We start from the raw sequence: 18,478 nt of genomic DNA, 5'->3' as shown, positions 1-18,478 counted from the left end.
CCAAACGTCTCTAAGTAGCTATCGGGTAGTTTCGAGCCAAGTGTAGGCGAAACCCAGCTGTGCTGGTTCTTGGAGAGGCTTACTCGATATCCGTCTTTGATGTATTAACGGCGATACGTTTCGTATAGCATTTCGCGCGGACCGCATTTTTCCGGAAATTAAAAAGTACACTGACGCTCCTTTAGATTTAACAGCCACAATAACGGAGAAAAGGTCAATTATACAAGACAAGAAATGATGTCCAGGGGGAAAAAGGCGAAAGATTAATTTTTAGTTTGCTGGTTAGTTTGCTGGATCGAACCCACCAAACCTCTATCACGTAAAACTCGATGGTACATTGCTGAAAAAATAATTCTTTTCCTGGGTGGAAGTGAGTAAGCCCATCTCCCCTCTTTATATCGACCTAAGTGGTTAACCACTAAAATATGGCCATCCAATTCCTCGTAGACCTGCCACAGACAGCACATTACGAGCAAAAGGAACTCCTTCGCTAATCATGTCAAGTATCTTTCTTCAAAGACAAGCAGGGTGTTTCCACCGCAGTTGGGCATAGAGACCTGAGAAGAGTGAGAGCCGAGTGGTTCAAGTTGTGTTTGATACATTCGTTCGAATGGAGTGTGTCGGCCAATGCAATGCGCCAAGCGGATCGATTATTCAAGTTACACAACGCAGTTTGCGCTCTGGGGACACATCCAATGGGCCTCGAATCCAATCCACGACTTCGAACCTGAGAGATGATATAAACAATGCCAAGAATTTTTATTTTGGCGAGATCAAAAATTTCTGACATATGCATATGTAAACTGCTTCCCGGTAGAGGCACCGTATGGTTGTAGCTCTTAAATTTCAAAGAGGGCTATGGGTGGACACAGATTTCCCTGGGACATTTCAAGTCTCAATCTTTACAAAGATCTTCCAAGAGCTGCAGCATTCGCAGTTGTAGAGCCTTGAGTTCTTCCGGCTTGAGAGGTTCACTTGAATGTGAATCCGAAACATGATTGGATGACGAAGTGACTAGCTTGTGCGGAATAGTAAAGAAAGGTATACCCAGGTCGCGCAGTTCCATGTCAAGAGCTTTCGACATGGTTGTTAGGGCCCTGTATACCTTTTTATCGTAGGTGTCAAGTTCGATTTTATCATCTTCAGCGCTCTACATAGAAAGAAGGAGGAATCAGCATTAGAAACTCCTTCAAAGAAAGCCCAAAGCACGGTTTTACCTGCAAAAAGGAGCATCGCGTTTTGTGGGCATGATCGGGGTATGGACATACAGGAGGATTAGAGTCTTTCGACACAGCCCCGCCAACTGAACGTCTAGGAACGAGAGTTATCAAACTATTCTCAGAAGCATCATTTCAATAAAGCGGAGTGGATTAGAATTCCTGAGCTTACAAGACATCATCAAGCTGTTTCCTCTTCGCTTCCCGGCCTGCCTGCTTTGATAGCAATGCCTGCCTGCCCTCCCACCATTGTTTCTCATGGTCATGCTGCGTGCGAATCATCTTCTTAATCTTGGACTGGGTTGCTTCATTTTGCGCCACGGTTTTCATGACATATTTCAATGCCGCGGGCCAGGTGGTTATTGTGGACGGGTCAGGTAGATTGGGCGGCTGGTTCGGATGAAAAGGGTTCTGTTCCAGGGGAGAATGTCTAGAGGTTGGAATTGCTCTAGCATTCAGGCTATGATTCGAGCTCCCGACTGGAGGATTATGAACTCTAGATTGATCGACAGTACCTGGCGCATAGGCTGAAAGTGTCCTCAGAACTGAAGCGAGATCCGGGACAACGTCGTTTGATGGAGCTGCCATTGCATGTGATGGTAGTTGTTGTGATGATAAAAACTATAGCAGAGCAAATCAGATAAGATCCCTCAACCGCTCCTCAAAATCGCTCCCTTGTATCTCTACTTTGCGCTTTCTCTTATGTTGCTTGTAGAACTCGTGTCGTCCTAACTATAACTTAGATAAGTGTACGGAGTAACCTCTAGGTTTCAATGGCAGTTTACGCGCTAGTCCCTATTTGGTCCCGAGTCTTGGCTGACCGTGCGTTCTCATCCGAAAAATTTCCCTAAGCTGCGAACAACATCCAGACACCTCAGATCAACAACCCTAGACAGCTACGAGCCCAGCCTTTATCACTACTCAATGGGATATACTCTGCCGTAGTCTGCATTGCCAGTATTATTTTGAAAGCTCCATATCCCCCTCCCACGGGCCAATTGGCCTAGCTACCCCTCCTTTGACCATGTCTCGTTCCGCAGCAGACGCAACCCGTTTCACAGCGACGGGCCCCTATGCGTCCTCGAAACCGTCAGTAGCAAACTCCGGCACTTCAAGGTCGGCGGGCGCAGGAACTAGCTCATCTACGACGACCGGATCGGGCCCCGGGGGCAAACAAGAGACTCCCAAGCAGAAAGTCGAACGGCTACGCGCTCAGGCTCGTGCGGCGCGATATGCGAAGGCCTTTACCCCGATGGATCGGGTTATGTCAAAGGGGCGGGTATGGGCCGACCGTGCACACAGGGTTACAGTTTATACTCTTATAACTGCATCTGGTAGGTTAATTTCCTTTTTCCCGGATCAACCGGTCGTGTGATTTAAATTTTACCGTTTCCATGATGGATGGTTTTTATCAGGATTGGAAAATGGGAAATTGGAATGATACTTCATTTGCTACTCCCGTTCACTTGTTCTCTATCCTTGGATGCAGGGTTCTAACTCGACGGTTATCTATCAAATTTAGGTCTCGCTGCCGCCCTCACCATCTACTCAGCAACCTCGCTGATACTTTACAATCGCCGCCAAAAGCAACTGTGGATTGATAAAGAATTAGACAAGCTCCTGGAGGCAAAAAAAGCATATGTCGCAGGCAATCCCACAGTAGAGCAGCTTAAATTATTGGAACAAGAGAAGCAGGCGGATATGGAAAGGAGACAAAAGGAGGAATTGAAAAAGCAAACGATGTTTTACAAGGGAAAGGAATGGCTATTCGGAGGACTTAAAAATGAAGACGGTACAAGTGCTGAACTCAAAGGTAACGACGAAGTTGCCAATGCGAGACCAAGCGTGCTTGAAGCTGTGAATGCTAGCAGAGTGGAAAACGCTGCGCCATTCGAGCAAGGTCCCAACCCCGGTGAGCCCGGCCAATTAGAACCGAAGGTAGATGAAGCGTCAAACCAACCGAAGAAGAGTTGGACGAGCTGGATAACAGGACGGTAGAAACGGTGTGAAACCCAGTGCGAAGTCGCCATCTTTCAGCAATTTTCCAGCCCAAATTGCGACATGAGAAGGCAGATCTTCCTCAATTTATACTTTCATTTTTCCATTTATTTGCATGTGTTATATACCTGTTTTACTTGGCCTTTCTCTTCCACCTGGTCTCATTGGGATGGAATCTTCACTGTACATTTTATCAGCATTGTCTTATTTTTGGGGCCATTTTCAGGTGTTCTTTGGTGAATACATATTGCTATTTTCCTCTCCATTATGTACGATCATCTCTCGCACCCATCTCCTCGGAATATAGATATACAGAGTTGCAGAAACTCTGAATTTCACTTGGCGTTTATCCGCGATTTGAGCCCTTACTGCAATCACTCCCTGTGTCTTGGTGTGGCGAATGGTGTTTAGGGCGGAACCTCGCAACTCAACTCTAGTCAGATAACTCGGATCCATGTGGAAATGTCCGCTATTATTGCTCATTTATAGGGAATTAATTTTGAGTTAATTGAGCCTATGTTCTCGATGTAGCGAGACTATCGACCTATGATACATGCTTTTAGTTGAGAATGGAGCAACCTATTCTTCTACTGCACTATATGATACTGTTCAAAACCTATGCAACAGGTTCTCAGATGAATTTGTCATGTCAAGGTTTAGAACAACACACGCGGTATCCCAAGGCCGCGGTGACGACCGGGTTCACCCATTGCTGTCCTGATTGACCTGTTTCAGAACTAGAGTGTAAGGAATACTCAGGCGCAACCAACTCTACGCTCTGCGAGGGTCTTGAAGGCCGGAAGAGGCTAGAGAATAAATCGCCAATACGGAATTCTTAGAATTCTTAAAATTCATGGTTGTCTTCATTGCACACAGGCTATATGGAGAGAGGTTTGTATCGGAAGTGCTAAGACAAGCCCTACGTAGCGAACTAAAACAAGAACAGGCGCACTGGAGATATGAGTAAATGTTGAACTTTGTTGGCCAAATCACATAACTGGAGGAGGTCCGGTTTCAGGTCTTTGGAGTGGGATGAATAAGGGAGAAATGCTCTACCATATATGAGCTTTGGCAGAGTGAATCTGTAAGAAAACTCTCTGCGACGCGTGTAGGAAAGCAACATTTAAAGAGAGCAAACCAGGTATGCTATTTTGCTAGCTTAATATGAGAAGGATATTGCTTCGCTGGATGTGCAGCTCCGCTTTCAACTAGATTCCGCCCGTTCACCCTGGTAGTGCTTTCCCCCTCTCACCGGATGTTTGACGTCCCACTCATCATAGCTAAAAACATGCAAGTATGATGCTCATTTCAACAAGTGTTAGGGTTCGGGCAACGCAGTTTCTCGGCCCGTGTTCTAAAGGGACACCAGGCGCCGGGTGAAGGGTGTAACTCATGGTCAGGGAGAACGAGCCAACGTTCCGGTAAGAAAGCACCGGGTTTCACCCAGTACTTTCTGAAGTTTGCATTTCGACGTGCAGGATCTATAGGATAGCATCGTCGGTTGAGCAAACGTTGCCTGCATCATCTGTTACACTGATGCCCCGCTTACCCGCACGGGTAGCACCTGCAGGTGGGAAAAGACGCCTCGATTCTCTAATGACGGCAAGTGTGTATTGTAGGCTGTTTATCACGCGAGGATTTCCCCTGATGACGATGGCTGTAGCAGCTGCATTGGGACCTAGTGCCACTAGATCTGCCTTAGCATGCCGTCTGTTAGAGCATTATAGCCTCCTTGAGTACCTAACGATAAGGAAGCTTTCAGTTTCTTGCAAATCCCTAGACACTGCTAAGTTCGAGGAAGATATGAATGGATAAATAAAAACACGCCTACAGGCTTGTTTTCCCAATTATATCGATCGTGAAACGAAGCGTGATTGGATCCAAAAAGCACATATCTCCGGTCTCCGCTAAAGGTTTCGGCGTAGACTAATACCTCTTCCACCATGCAAGGCACAAGAGAGATGACTCGGTCACGGTGAAATGCTTTGTTATAGATTCCACGCCATGGCTTCCATTCTTTTTCATCCATGTCTAAAATGGTGGGACCGCCGGTAGTAGGTTTGAGGTAACGACACAGTTGTTTAGGACGGTTAGATGCAAGCCTGGGGTTTTGTTGGGTAATCTCCATACCGATCGTAGGTGAGACTACAATAACGAACAAACCGCTCATCGGCCAGCGGTCTATGTAGAAGCCCCCCGTCTCGTAGAATTGCTCTCGAGCAATCGTTGCGAGGCCAAACTGATAATGGGCATCTCTTGGCAAGCCGGTCAAAAATGTCTTTGAGATAAAAAGAGATGGCCAAATCGAAACGAATGGCCTGGAACCACGGGCTTAGAGTAGTTTAGCTATGCTCTTGAGTAGCAGAAAATATGAACATGAAAATCAACGGGTGGGAGTTTACCAGACTGCTTCTTCGACGGTCAATTAGCAGCATGCGCGCATGGTACAGCTTCACAAAGAAAGTGCCAATGACGATTGCTAGCCCCACCAGCACAACACTTGCGAGGCCGAGTAAGTATGTCGAGTGAGTATATCCGGGCATGTTTGCCTTGCTGAAAGGCTCGATAGTTGGGCCCGTTTCTGCTCGTTGTCCTCCTGTCGAAGTCCAGCTCGAGTGGGGCAGCAAGTCAAGGTCAAATGGCCGAACGTTGCCGAGGGAAGGATGGGTAAAAACCCGCCTTGAGCAATGTCTGTTGTAGAGTATGAAGCTGAAATGCGGGGTCCTGAACTGGACATGGGTCTGTCCAACATATATACTGTGTGAGCCCCTTGAACTGAGTCACCTTCAGTTGGGGTCCTCCTTATGCCAAAACGGACCTTGTCCAGCAATGAGACAGCTGGTTTTCTAACCCTTGAAATTACCATTCAGGGCGCTGTGAGGAATTTCTCTCTCTCTCTCTCTCTGCAAATCAGCAAATATCTGCGGGTCTCACCGGTCAATGACAGTTGGGCTGGTTAGATGGAATAACAATTGATAGAATGATAAAAAGAGCTAAGTTAACATCTCACATAGGGAACAAGAACAAGGGAAGATGCACAGCTCTAATAGGCATCCTGTTCATAATGTTGCCTGGGCCTGTCAGTGCAATTGGCGGGTAGCACTGCTTAGTTGGCATCTAATGAGCCGGCATTCATCTTTAAAACCGTCTTCCGTACAGTCTTCATTAGCCGCTTTCCATATCTTGAAGGTGTTCGGGAGGATGTTGCGTAGGATAGAAAATCTTTCCGTAAAAGTCTCTAGGTCAAGTTATATACCAACCTGTGTTCTCCTTATATTACACCAAAGTCCCTTGAGTTGTACAGCTAAATAGCATACACCCATATCCAGCAGACCCTGGTCAAGTTTCGCGCCATCATTCAGGCGCTCACCAGGGTCCAATGTTAATAACATCTCATTCCAGAAATCCATTTGAGAAAGTTTCCAGGTGTAGGGGTTTAAAAGCGACAACGACGTGTCAGCATGCCTTAACCTAGCCACCCAGTACAATTCCTCACTGTCTAATGCCTGTTGCCTAAAAGTCATTGGAAATCGGGCACATTTCTGTGAAATTGCGGTCACGCTCTACCTACTTGTGCATTCCAAATTCCCAATACTCTCCGGCTTCTGGTATCCAGCCATCCGGCCCATGAGCCTACGCATCGACATGTAGCAGAGGGCTGCTTGTAGGTGGCCAATGGCTCCGCCTTTTCTGCTGCAGTCAGCTAAACGACAGTGAGTCCGACCGTAACAGAGGAGAAAGTCCCATTGTTTTTAGGGCTGATATCGGAGAGAACAGGATCCAAAAATCGAGGGTGGCAAAACACTTAACTAGATAGAGGTCAGCTTTCTCTTTTCAGCCAAAAATACAATTGATCCATTGAGCCCCACGGGAAGATGTAAGCTCAGGGTGTATTTCAACCAGTAGTTTCTCGTAGTTAAGCCACAGGAAACCGAAAATAGGTAGTTCGCACGTCGTTATTACTTATTAGAAATCGAGAGATAAATGTTTCGTGCTTATGAAGGGGCAGATTGATCATGATTAGAAAGAATGATGACATACCTCAACCTCAGCCAGATACAATATATCGTTGACTGTGCCAGATTTATACTGCTCATAATTAGCTCAAGTAGCTGGTCAAACACACAACTTTTTAACCAGCCCTGAGCCAGATAACCTCATTATTTACGTAAAGAGAAAATGCGTCGGCCACCGACTCACTCACCGAGTGAGTAAAATGCTAACAACCCAAAGCCGTCCCCAACAGAACCTCACGAGAAGAAAAGTAGAAGGTTAGCAAGTGCTGGCTTGTAGTTATCCGTAATAGATTCGTATTCGGAAAAATGAAACATATCTCAAGTCTAGGTCGAACCAAAGGCGCTATATTTCTTTCTTTCTTTCTTTCTTTCTTTCTTTCTCTCTCTCTCTCTCTTTTTTTTTTATTTTAGAAAAGAGCATTCTTCAAGGATGATTAGGTTTTGGGGATGACTGTATTGGTACTCCATCCTTTAACCTATTCGATTCCCATGTTTCCTTAACTCCGTTTTAGAGGGTAATCGACGCTCTTGATGATGTGTTCCTTTCATTAACGACTCATCAGAGTACAGAGTATCTTTGTGCAAGATCAAACCATTGTAGGAAGCCCAGTCGGCGCCTCCGGTTCGGGAGAGTCCGCAATCTCGAAAGAAAGGTTCCCCAGGCTCCTGGGTTCGCTAGCAGGCGTATTATTCCCAAAGAACCAGATCCAACGCAAGCCTGATGTAAAGATGCCTATCCAATAGGTGACCCCATACGTAGCGTAAATCTAGTCAGTTGGCCATCCATCCCGTAGCTGTTGAGCTGGTGGGCCGAGGTAGATGAGGAGTTAAATATGCACACAATTATTTGAACGATCGTGTCAACCGCTGAAACTTGCATGGTTTGAACTGATTCGGGGTATTCAGGAGGGTTCTCAACCAATGGTAGCTGGCTAGTTCGACATAGCCCCCAGACAAGCGTCAATCCTGTCAGGGAATTTTATGCCCTCTTCACGGAGATACTCGTACAGTCTGCAGTTACAGCCCCGGTAGTTAACTAATTTGGGAATAGAGTTAGCGTAGCTATGCTGTTAGCGGTAGTGGCTTGGCTGGGTTAAGCTTAACCTCTCGTGAATCGTTGTGGATGAGCGAGATGTTCTCCTACTGCTCGATTCACACATCAACTAACGGTTGCATAACGAGAGCATCGTATCAAAATGAGCAAAGAGCTCTCCCGATCGTGTTCCCTTGAAACCGAGGTTCCATCGTTAAAAGGGATTAACTATCCAAGAATAGCCTCTAAGCCTAGCATTCTGACTGCGAAACTAGAAAATATCCGCGGTTTTTTCCCCTCTTACTCGCCGACCTTCCGGGTAGTTAACTAATATCTTTCTTCCTTTTTCATGTCCGACCTGATGTTGGCAACTCGGATACTTGGACTCGGCGTGCGGGGTGACTTTTACCCCATTATTGCACCTTAAAAAGAGCGCCGGTTGATCGCCTTGGTGGAGCACTTCTTCGGGCAAGGACACGCGGGGGAATTTCCAAGAAATGAAATCATTTGCTTGCTTGCAAGTTGCCCCCCCCCCCCCGTATAGCCAGAGTGGTCATCATGTCTGGAAGCCCACGCGAGGTGGCGCTGTCTAGCTGGGGCCGACCACCAACCAGACGACTTAGGCGGGCAGCAAAAGCGTCGAATTTCTAGAAAAACTAGTTACTTTGCCCCGGAAATGTCTAGATGGGATTCGCTGAACTACTGCTGCTGTGGTGCATGGCATGGACAAATACGCCGAGCCCGTTCCCCGCCCACGCATGCAATCCCAGGCCGGCAAATCGATATCGAACCTAGGTTGTTTTGACGCTGTTGTCGCCGGTTGGGTTGTGTGCTTTGAGCATCCGGCGAGTCTGTTGGTAGAGTCCCTACATAGTAACTTACGTAGCAAACTCTATGCGCAGATCGAACCGCTAAACTTAGGTATCGCCCGCTGCGGATTGGCTAGATCTAGGGCCCAAAATTCCTGGAAATAGAGCATGAATCCCACATTTCTTTGGCCTTTTTTCAGTTCTGCTCAAAAATTATCAGCCTACATAGCTCGCTTTGTGGAGGTACTATAAATATATCCTGGAGCTTCCTCCTTGTTGTTCCTCAACGCCGCATCGCTTTGGTTGACGTTGATTGATTAAACAAAGTAAGTAATGAGCCCTATCATGCCCTGTAACAATGCCCTTTGATGGTGTTTCTTTGGTTTAACTATTCATTTGTTGCGGATGTGTGTCCCTGTACATGTACATGTACATGTATGTATGTATGTCAGAGTATGCAACGTTGGAAAGATCACCACTTACACAGCTCGTCTCACAGTAAATCTATAACCGTGCACTCGGCCCTGGATCGAGGGGTCTATCAAACAGCGATTCGGTGCACAGAACAGCAGATTTCCGTACAATCGCGCAATCGTACAATCTTGCGCGACAACATCCACAATGTTGTCCTTGATACACCTCCTATTCGGAGGTCTGGCCTTCTTCGGCCTATATCAAATACACCTTTACTTAACCGTTGGTGCTGCTCGCCGTAAACTAGCCAAGGAGAATGCATGCAGACCACCTCCTGCATATCCACACAAAGATCCTATTCTTGGACTGGATCTCGCTATTAAAGCTAGCAGACATAAGAAGAAGAATATCCTCCTCCAAGAAGCCCAGAAACGCTTCAAGACTGTTGGAAATACCTACTCGCTGAACAGTATCGGAATACCCGGTAAGTCCTATTGCCACAAATATGTATCCTATAGTTATCTAGGTTATTCATAGCATCTAACTCTCTTTGTAAAGCAATTTCTACTTGCGAACCTGAGAACATTAAGACCGTATTATCCCTCAAGTTCGCAGATTACCATATCAACGCCCTTAGAAAACAGGCTTTCCATGGCGTTTTTGGCCATGGCATATTCACCACAGACGGTCCCCAATGGGAGCACTCGAGAACCATGCTGCGTCCAAATTTCAACCGCGCTCAGGTCGCTGACCTTGCTATTTTCGAACGACATATCCAAAGCCTTATCCAGGTGGTCCCGACCGATGGATCTACCGTTGACCTCCAGCCACTGTTCTTTCACCTGACCGTAGATACTGCAACCGAGTTCTTGTTCGGAGAGTCGGCTGACACTCTTCATAAAAGTACTAGTCCTCTCACCGGAGAAAATTTCGGCGAGGCCTTCACGTACTGCACGACAGAAATTGGCAACTCCCTACGATTCGGACTCCTCGACAGATATTTCAAGACCGACAAACGCTTTGAAAGGGATCAGAAGCTGATTCATGATTTTGCGGATCGGTATGTGATGAAGGCGCTTGAGCATTTCAGGGATGAAAAGGCAGGACGCCTCCCTGTACAGGAAAAGGGCCGCTACGTATTCCTGCAAGAACTGGCGAAGCAGACTCAAGACCCTATCGCTCTCCGTTCCGAAACCCTGAACATCTTGCTTGCGGGCCGCGATACCACAGCGAGTCTTCTAGCGAATGTCTGGAACATCATTTCCAAACGCCCAGATGTGTGGAGCAAACTCCGCGTGGAAGTTGACGAACTCAACGGAAGAAAGCCTACATTCGAAGAAATGAAAAATATGAAATATCTCAAATACGTGCTTAACGAAGGTGAGTCTCGCGCAAAAATTCCTATACCAAGCAAACCCTTTATAAACCCACTGCCAAACCCCCCCCCCCATCCCTTTTTATTTTTATTTTTATTTTTTTTTTTTGCCACCTAACATTTTTCCCCGCCCCTTCCCAGCTCTCCGACTCTGGCCCGTCGTCCCATTTAACGCCCGCGCCGCCATCCGCGACACTATCCTCCCCCGTGGTGGTGGACTGGACGGCAAATCGCCGATTCTTGTCAAAAAGGGCACGACGCTCGCCTACAGCGTCTACAGCATGCATAGACGCGAAGACATCTATGGGCCCGACGCTGCTGAATTCAAACCGGAGCGATGGGAATCATTAAGGCCTGGGTGGGAGTATTTGCCGTTTAATGGTGGGCCGAGGATTTGTCTTGGTCGTAAGTTTTCTACCTTCCTTCCTCACTAACACCCCCATTTTGCGCTTTGAAAACCCCCTGCCATCCATCCGTTCACCCGAATGCTTCTTTCAATGTGATGGGCTTTTTCAAAACCCCCCTTTCTAACAAACCAAAAAATATAGAACAATTCGCCCTCGCAGAAGCTTCATACACCACAATCCGGCTAATGCAGCATTTCCGCTCTATCGAATCGCGCGATCCGGAGCCATGGGCTGAGTGGATCACCATCACATGTGCCAGCCACCATGGTGCTAAGGTTTCACTGAAGCAATGAAATGGGAAATGGGAAATGGGAAATGGGAAATGAAATGATCTGATGCTTTGTTCTTTATGTGTTAGAAGGAAGTGATATTTTTTTACATGCTAAATGTTGATTCATTATTATCATTATTATTATTATTATTTTTTCCCCCTCCATGAATATGAATTTAACAATAGATGAAGTGTTATCAAAGCTATATTCTTTTAATATGAAAAAGCATGATATCTGTTTCTTTTTCTTTTTTTCTATCTGTTCACTCACTCACTCACATCTCTGTTAACTAGATATCAACTCTAAAAATTGTCTATGAGCTCAACTCATAGACAATGTGGCGGAAGCCCCTGGCTTCCACCCCCTACCTAACCTTCCGCTCCACCCTCTCTGCCCCATTCCTTCCTTCTTCCGCCCACACTTAGGGCCCTATTATCTTCTTTCCTATTGTAACCCCGCGATCGCTACTTCTATGATTGCAACTTGCAATCGCTCCTTCTATGATCGCAATGGGCATGTTTACTTGTATATATCAGAGGGCGTACCCCCCCCTATCTTAGAGAAATGAGACATGAATATATCTATCTACCCACTTTGCTATATGCACCCAGGCGCACGCCTCAAACAAGCCCTCTATTCAAAGCTCAATTCAGACTTAAGAAAGTCAAAGTACTTCGTCAAACTTTGCTCAGATTCGTCTATTGTCAAATTTATCAATTATTCAATTGAGTTTTACAGAGAGAGATATTTATCTCTTGCAATCTATGAGAGATGAGAACTGATGAATGAGTACACATGTGTCTGTATAATCTCTTTTCAGCTGATTAGGTCTTTTTGCAGATATTTTTTAAGATTCAACAGATGGATGAATGAATAAATAAATGAATAAAAACAGTGCAATCAGAGAAATTTTAATAAATGAGTTAACTCTCAAGTATATATATACTCATCAGGTTTCAGTTAAAAGAAATAAGAATATCTATTAAAGAAAAGTTTTAAATTACATGAACAGTGATTAGTGTAAGAATAATAATATTAATACTCTCTAACATCAATCAATATATAATCTGATAATGGTGATAGAGGTGATATGAGGTGGAAGAGAGTGGTGGAGGCGGTAGAGGCGGTGGTGGTGGAAGGGGTGGAAGTGGTTGTAAGGGTGGAAGGAGTGGTAAGGGGGGTAGGGGTAGAGGGTGGAACTGGTAGCAGAGGCTGCGCAAGCAGCAAAGCGAGTGTAAGCGAGCGTTTGATGCTTTGTAATAATAATAATAACAATAATAATAATGACAATAGCAGCAGCAATAGCAACAGAAGAAAAATCAATAGTTTTTAATTGATGTGGTTAGAATCAGAGCTTGTTATATTTCTACTAAATTAGCAATCAGTGAAGTGAGAGTAAAAGTGGAAAAACAAGTCAGAACACCTGTATGTAATAAAACCTATTGAATATAAAAGAAATAAGTAAGGAGAGAGAACAAAGAAAGAAAGAAAGAAAAAGAGAATAAAATGCACGACACAGCCAGAGAAATAAGAACTTCATGTATTTATTTCTTTTCTCTCTTTCTTTCTTTAGAAATCCGACTAATGCAATTGATAGCAAGTAAAACACACAAGTGAAACAGGTACAGAAATCCAGAGTTGAAATAACACATAAACCACAGAAGGTAAAAGGTAGAAAAGAGATATGTATGTTTCATGCAATTCCAGCCCGTCCGGGGTCCCGCCTGAAGAGGGAAAAAAAAAAAAAAAAAAAAAAAAAAAAAACCCAGTGAATTAAACACTGACACTCACATTTTTGTTTTGCAGATGCAACTGGACATGTGAGAAGTGAAACATAATGAGGTAGAAGTGAAAGGTAACAGTGTATGATGCAACAAAGAAGGGAGAAGAGAAGAAGGTATGTATAGCTACGGAAAATAGAATGGTGGGGGACGATGATGAGGACGGGATTGGCTGCGAGGTTCAGCAAAACCGGGACAAACTGGGGTGATAAAATAATAGGCTACTGGGGTTGAGAATTGAGATGTAGAAAAAGAAGAATATAAGATAAATATATACAATACATAAAAAATATCTGAATCGCTCTCGACAAGAAAATGTGGGGGTGTGGGCCGTGGGGGCCGTGGGGGTAAGGGAGGTGTAGAGTAAGGGGGGATTGCCTACAAAAATCAGAATTAAAATCAAGGCCATAGAGAAGGAGGAAGTTGGTTGGTAAAAAACACAATCCTCAACCTGGTCTTGGTATTGATCTGAATTCATCATTTTAGAGTACGTTCCCATCCTGACTAGATGAAGGGGCTAAAGGGGGAGAAAAAAAGGGTGTGAAAAAAAGGGTGTGAAAAAAAGGAGGTGTGTTTTCTTTTCGAAAAGAAGAAACTCTCTAATAATAAAAATGATCTCAAATGAAAACAAAATAGCAAAAACGCAAGAACGCAAAAAGTCTAATGTTCTGAAACAGCAACAGCAACCGCAACCGCAGCACCAAAGATAGCGCTCTCATTGGCTCTTTCAAGCGTGATGGATGGCGACGAAGTTATTACAGTGGTGATTGCCTGCTTGGAAGGTGATGTTGTGGCTGAGTCTGGTGGGGAGATGGGGCGGGAGGGCTGTGAAGGATCTCGTTCGAGAGTCAGGTCGTTGAGGAATTGTTGGCACTGGTCATGGAAACCCGGGTATTTGTTGATGACGGAACCGTCGCAAGCGATCGTGACGTTGTAGTCGCTGGTGGCGGTGGCAGTGGTCGTGCTGGTGGTGTTGGTGTTGTTGGTGCGCTTCTTGTTTAGGTCGGATGGCATCTCTGAATTGACATCGCCGCTGCCGTTGTCGTTTGATGTAGAGGAGGATGTGACGGAGTCTGGCGTTGGCGGGAGGGCGGGAGCTTCGCTAGAATTTCGTAGACACCATAAGGCATGGATGGCTGCGGCGAGATAGGCGGCTGCTCTTCGTGTGACGGAGGTGCATATTTGTTTAAGGAATAAGAGGTCCGCTGGAGATGGGGCAGTGGCGAAAGTATGGTGTTTTTGGAGGTAGGCGGATGAAGACGCTAAGGAGGGAGAGGTGTCTGCTTGGATGAACGCGGCGATGCTGGTGTCGAACGTGTATGGGACTTGCAGGGATTCTGGAAGAGTACCTCCAAACAGGCCTGCTGTCTTCACCGCTTCGGCTGCGATGAGACGCACGATCTCGCCGAGATATCGCCCTGTGCACATATATTCCAGGGGTTGGTAATCAGGCTTTATATGTGTCTGGTTGAGGACATCATCCCATCTCGTAGTTGGCAAAACCCCACCACCGCCAAACATGCTGAGCTCGGTGTTGACAATGACATGATCCGCTTGAGCAAACCATTCAGCTGGCCGAGTTCCAAACTTGTCCAGCCCTATGGCATGGACTGGGTAATGGATGGCAGCATTGGTACCAGTTCCCAATATCAAAGAGACTCGGGTCGATGTGTCCTCGTATGCCCGCGAGAGGAGTGTCGAGGAGCTATCATTAATGATCGCGTCAATGCGAACATTAAGATTCCGCTGCCTACAAGCCTCCATAATCAACTCGCTCAGGTCGTCACCCACAGTGCCGTTAGAACACAGGAATCCCTTCCCCATTGCAATGACACGCCCACTACGTATCGAGGTTTGGTCGATCGGGAACGACCACGATAGTCCCATTGGCAAGGGTTCCGATTCCATACCATACTTCTCCTCGCCGGCACTTAACATCTCCTCGATCTTTCCCGCCATCCATACAAAGAAAGCCTTCCCCTCCAGCTTCTTCACAGTCTCATCAATCACAGAAGAAGTCATACGCACAATCCTCATTTTCCCACCTCCTGAAAGTTCAACAAGGGCAACTCGGAAAGTCGAACCTCCTAGATCCATGGCGATGTACGTTCCGGACTCCTTTCCAGTGGGTAGCGTATGGTTGAACGATGGCAACATGCAGACTGGACTAGTCTTCGCACCTATGTCGATCTGAGCTCGGATCTTTTTCGACATGGAGAGCAGGTTCGAAACGCCCAGGTGTCCTGTGAAAAGGCGATCCACCTCTTGCGACAAATCATCGAGCGACCGGCGGCGTCGTTTGGAGCTGCTGAAGGACTCTTGCCTCGCGACGGATGCATCCCCTGCCCGCGAAGGGATCATCATCATGCGCTTCAAGAGCGTCATGATGTTGTGGAAGAAGGCCCGCATGCGGCGGTTCATCTTTGCAAGTGCGTCTGCCATCGTGGGAAAAAGAGGTATATTGGTATGCCCTCCAATGGCACCCTTTAGTTGAAGGAATGAGGGTTGAGATAGATGATCGATAAGTGGCACTGGGTGTATATTATTTTATATACTGGATGCAAGCCGGAGAACGGATTTCCAAAAGGGCCACGATAAGAGCTCAGGTACAGCTCATATAACCAGTTTCAAAAGCCTGAACACATTTTTCTGCCCTCAAGATCAGCTTTTGGTTTTTGTTGGGCGTAAACATGAACGACCTTTGGCACTCGTGAAACGGGTGGCTGTCGTCAAGCGCGGTTGTTATGCCTTTTAAAGAATGTCTCAAGCAACAACAGCACTGTAACGCGGAGGATGAAGATGGGCGGGGAGATATAATTATTATTAAAGAGAGCGGAACAAAAGGCGGGACAAATAAGGCGATACTCTATCCGGATGTAGCAGTAGTTTCTCGAACCGCGGGAAGGGGCGGAGTGGCTCGTAGATATATACTATAGAAACGCCTGAGGAAGAGCAGATTTCTAAAGTTGTATCTGGGAGTACCTTGCAGCGGCCTTTCGAGTGGTTGAACCCAGGTAGGTACCTGATACCTTCCAGAAGAGTAAAGGTCCCCCTGCCAGCCCTTCTATTTTTTCCCGCCAAATATGCGCAGCGACTTTTTTTTTTTTTGAAAATAAAAATAAAAAGGGAAGTACAAATTTAAACCAGCCAGCAACGACAGTCGAGTGCGACAGTGAAGTCGGATTTTCTGGGCAATAAAAATAAAACGTCGACAGGCAGCGTTGCAGGCGCTATTTGCTCCGCTTTGCCTGGTTTATGCTGTTTATTTTGGCCCTTTGTATCGCGCGCTCCTTCCGGAATTTACCTTTCCTGCTTGGCACTGGCACTGGCCTTGTTTCTGTTTCGACGGGGCTCTTCTGTATGCCTCCCTTTGTGTATCTTATGTTATTGTTGTACTCCTTCCCCCCCCCCCGCAGGAAACCCAACGATTTGATCTTTGGCCCGGCAATCCCTTCACCACTGGGATGCGACTATCCACCCTGAAGGGGATCAGGAGGCGGGAGAGTTACTGAATTGAGTCACCTCTAAGTCTCAGATCGCATAAAATAGGCAAAGGTAAAAACGATAGCTGAAGAAAGTAAAAATCAAAAAATCAAATCAAATCAAATCGACAAAAATAGAAAATTTCCCCCAGAAAACAAAAAAAAGGGGAGAGAGAGGAGAGAGTACCCAGTCTGGCAAACCCGGAGAAAAGCGCGTGGAGGAGGGACACGAGCAACCCCGATCTATTAGGCTGGGGAAGGTGGCTTTCTGACGGTGGTACCTGGGGGTGAAACGATGCGCGCACACTACTGCGGAGGCACCGGACGTACCGCAACAGGTTTCTCTGGACAGGGAAAAGACAGACCTGCCGAATTTCCTGCCTGGGGGTTCGGCGAGAGAGGCACAGGCTGGACAGGAGGGATAGCTACTGTATCAACGAAAGGGCTCCGGGATCACTCGGTCCCAGGAACAGCTCCATGTGACAGCTGTGTTGGCAGAGGATTAGCGGTGCTAGCGAGCAGTTTGATTTGGGGGGAGATTTCGAGTGATCGTTAACTATTGTCGATTTGCAACAAGTTCTGAAGTAGGAAGCTTGTCGCGTTGGAGTCACACAGGTGACAGCAAGCAAGCTGCCTGCGGGTTGATGCTCGCGTTGGTAGCGGGAGCTTTGGCTTCCCACCGCAACAGCGTCATGCGGCGGGGTGGAGCGAGGCTAAAAGAAGGTGACATCCAGGGTGGAATCCGTGGTGACTCTCTATTCTGAACCCTCGTCCAGGGTTGAATTCAGGCTGAAAGGACACACTCCCTACTACTGGCGACAGCGTGGTGGATGTACCTGTTGATTGCGTGCATACTATGGTACTGGGGATTGGGAAGACAGCCGGGACCAAGCAACCCAGGATGTCGGAGACAAGCTGATAGCGGGCCTCCGAAACATTCGAGCCCACCGCCACGGGAATCGGCAATTATACAAGGGGGGGGGGGATTCACGGGTGTGTGGGATCGCCTCGTTGTAACGTTCCTGGTCACCTATCCAGGTATCCCAGGGTCCAGCAGCAGTCAACTTCGCTGGCGGGGAGGGGGAGGGTGGGAGGTTAGGAGGAGATTGGGAGATTGGGAGAGAAGATGTGTGGTGGGCTCGCTCTGACTTCCTTCTCTGCAACGCTCCGGCCGGGCGGGTCCCAGGTTGGCCACTACTACTAGGCAGCGAGTGGCAGCCACTAACGAGATAACTAGTAGTTAGTACGCAGCGTAGTTACAACGTACACGCAACGTACTGACGGGGGCCTCGAGATATGAGATAACTATCTCTGCTCGATGGGATCAGGTCTAACACACAGCTTCTTTCTTCTTTCTTCTTTCTTCTTTCTTCTTTCTTCTTACCTTCCCACCACCCCACACACCCCCCCTTACAATACCGACAATACCTGGACAGCTGGGAAACTGTCTGATACGTTGTAATCGCAGAACCCGTATCGTATTAATCTGACCGCGGGCTGTATCGAGCGCGTATTTGATATGTTTTGGTACTGTGTCTCGCACAGACCATGTCCCTTTCTGCACGTAAAATGCCAAGGTAGGAGGTTAACTAGTAACCTAACAGGTTCCTTATGTACAGTACACCGGACATTACTTTGTAAATATATTCCCAATGCGGACTGGACTCCCTCTTC

General features: G+C 46.7%; 6 protein-coding genes across 6 annotated transcripts; 2 read left to right on the top strand and 4 right to left on the bottom strand.

The window, feature by feature from the left end:
- Positions 1-895: 895 nt before the first annotated feature.
- BDCG_07227 (uncharacterized protein) lies at positions 896-1,805 on the bottom strand (the record flags this gene model as incomplete). The annotated part of the gene is made up of 3 exons (XM_045423024.1): positions 896-1,150; positions 1,269-1,311; positions 1,390-1,805. The coding sequence occupies 3 exons, from the start codon at positions 1,803-1,805 to the stop codon at positions 896-898; spliced, it is 714 nt and encodes a 237-aa protein (XP_045278508.1).
- Positions 1,806-2,071: 266 nt separating this feature from the next.
- On the top strand, positions 2,072-3,962 carry BDCG_07226 (uncharacterized protein). The gene is made up of 2 exons (XM_045423023.1): positions 2,072-2,551; positions 2,740-3,962. Exons 1-2 carry the CDS (start codon positions 2,242-2,244, stop codon positions 3,213-3,215), a joined length of 786 nt encoding a protein of 261 aa, XP_045278507.1. The 5' UTR covers positions 2,072-2,241; the 3' UTR covers positions 3,216-3,962.
- Positions 3,963-4,696: 734 nt separating this feature from the next.
- BDCG_07225 (uncharacterized protein) lies at positions 4,697-5,385 on the bottom strand (the record flags this gene model as incomplete). The annotated part of the gene is made up of 2 exons (XM_045423022.1): positions 4,697-4,912; positions 5,047-5,385. The coding sequence occupies 2 exons, from the start codon at positions 5,383-5,385 to the stop codon at positions 4,697-4,699; spliced, it is 555 nt and encodes a 184-aa protein (XP_045278506.1).
- A 936-nt stretch (positions 5,386-6,321) lies between these two features.
- Positions 6,322-6,739, bottom strand: BDCG_07224 (uncharacterized protein; the record flags this gene model as incomplete). Its single annotated transcript, XM_045423021.1, has 2 exons — positions 6,322-6,453; positions 6,533-6,739. The coding sequence occupies 2 exons, from the start codon at positions 6,737-6,739 to the stop codon at positions 6,322-6,324; spliced, it is 339 nt and encodes a 112-aa protein (XP_045278505.1).
- Positions 6,740-8,369: 1,630 nt separating this feature from the next.
- Positions 8,370-11,701, top strand: BDCG_07223 (cytochrome P450 alkane hydroxylase). Its single transcript, XM_045423020.1, has 5 exons — positions 8,370-9,399; positions 9,573-9,971; positions 10,046-10,867; positions 11,004-11,267; positions 11,411-11,701. Exons 2-5 carry the CDS (start codon positions 9,695-9,697, stop codon positions 11,560-11,562), a joined length of 1,515 nt encoding a protein of 504 aa, XP_045278504.1. The 5' UTR covers positions 8,370-9,399; positions 9,573-9,694; the 3' UTR covers positions 11,563-11,701.
- Positions 11,702-13,281: 1,580 nt separating this feature from the next.
- Positions 13,282-18,427, bottom strand: BDCG_07222 (hexokinase). Its single transcript, XM_045423019.1, has one exon. It carries the CDS (start codon positions 15,762-15,764, stop codon positions 13,983-13,985), a length of 1,782 nt encoding a protein of 593 aa, XP_045278503.1. The 5' UTR covers positions 15,765-18,427; the 3' UTR covers positions 13,282-13,982.
- Between the last annotated feature and the right edge of the window lie 51 nt (positions 18,428-18,478).

The sequence above is a fragment of the Blastomyces dermatitidis genome (genome assembly GCF_000003525.1).
Source record: "Blastomyces dermatitidis ER-3 genomic scaffold supercont1.8, whole genome shotgun sequence".
Classification (NCBI taxonomy): Eukaryota; Fungi; Ascomycota; class Eurotiomycetes; order Onygenales; family Ajellomycetaceae; genus Blastomyces; species Blastomyces dermatitidis.
This window is presented reverse-complemented; position numbering and strand designations above follow the sequence as displayed.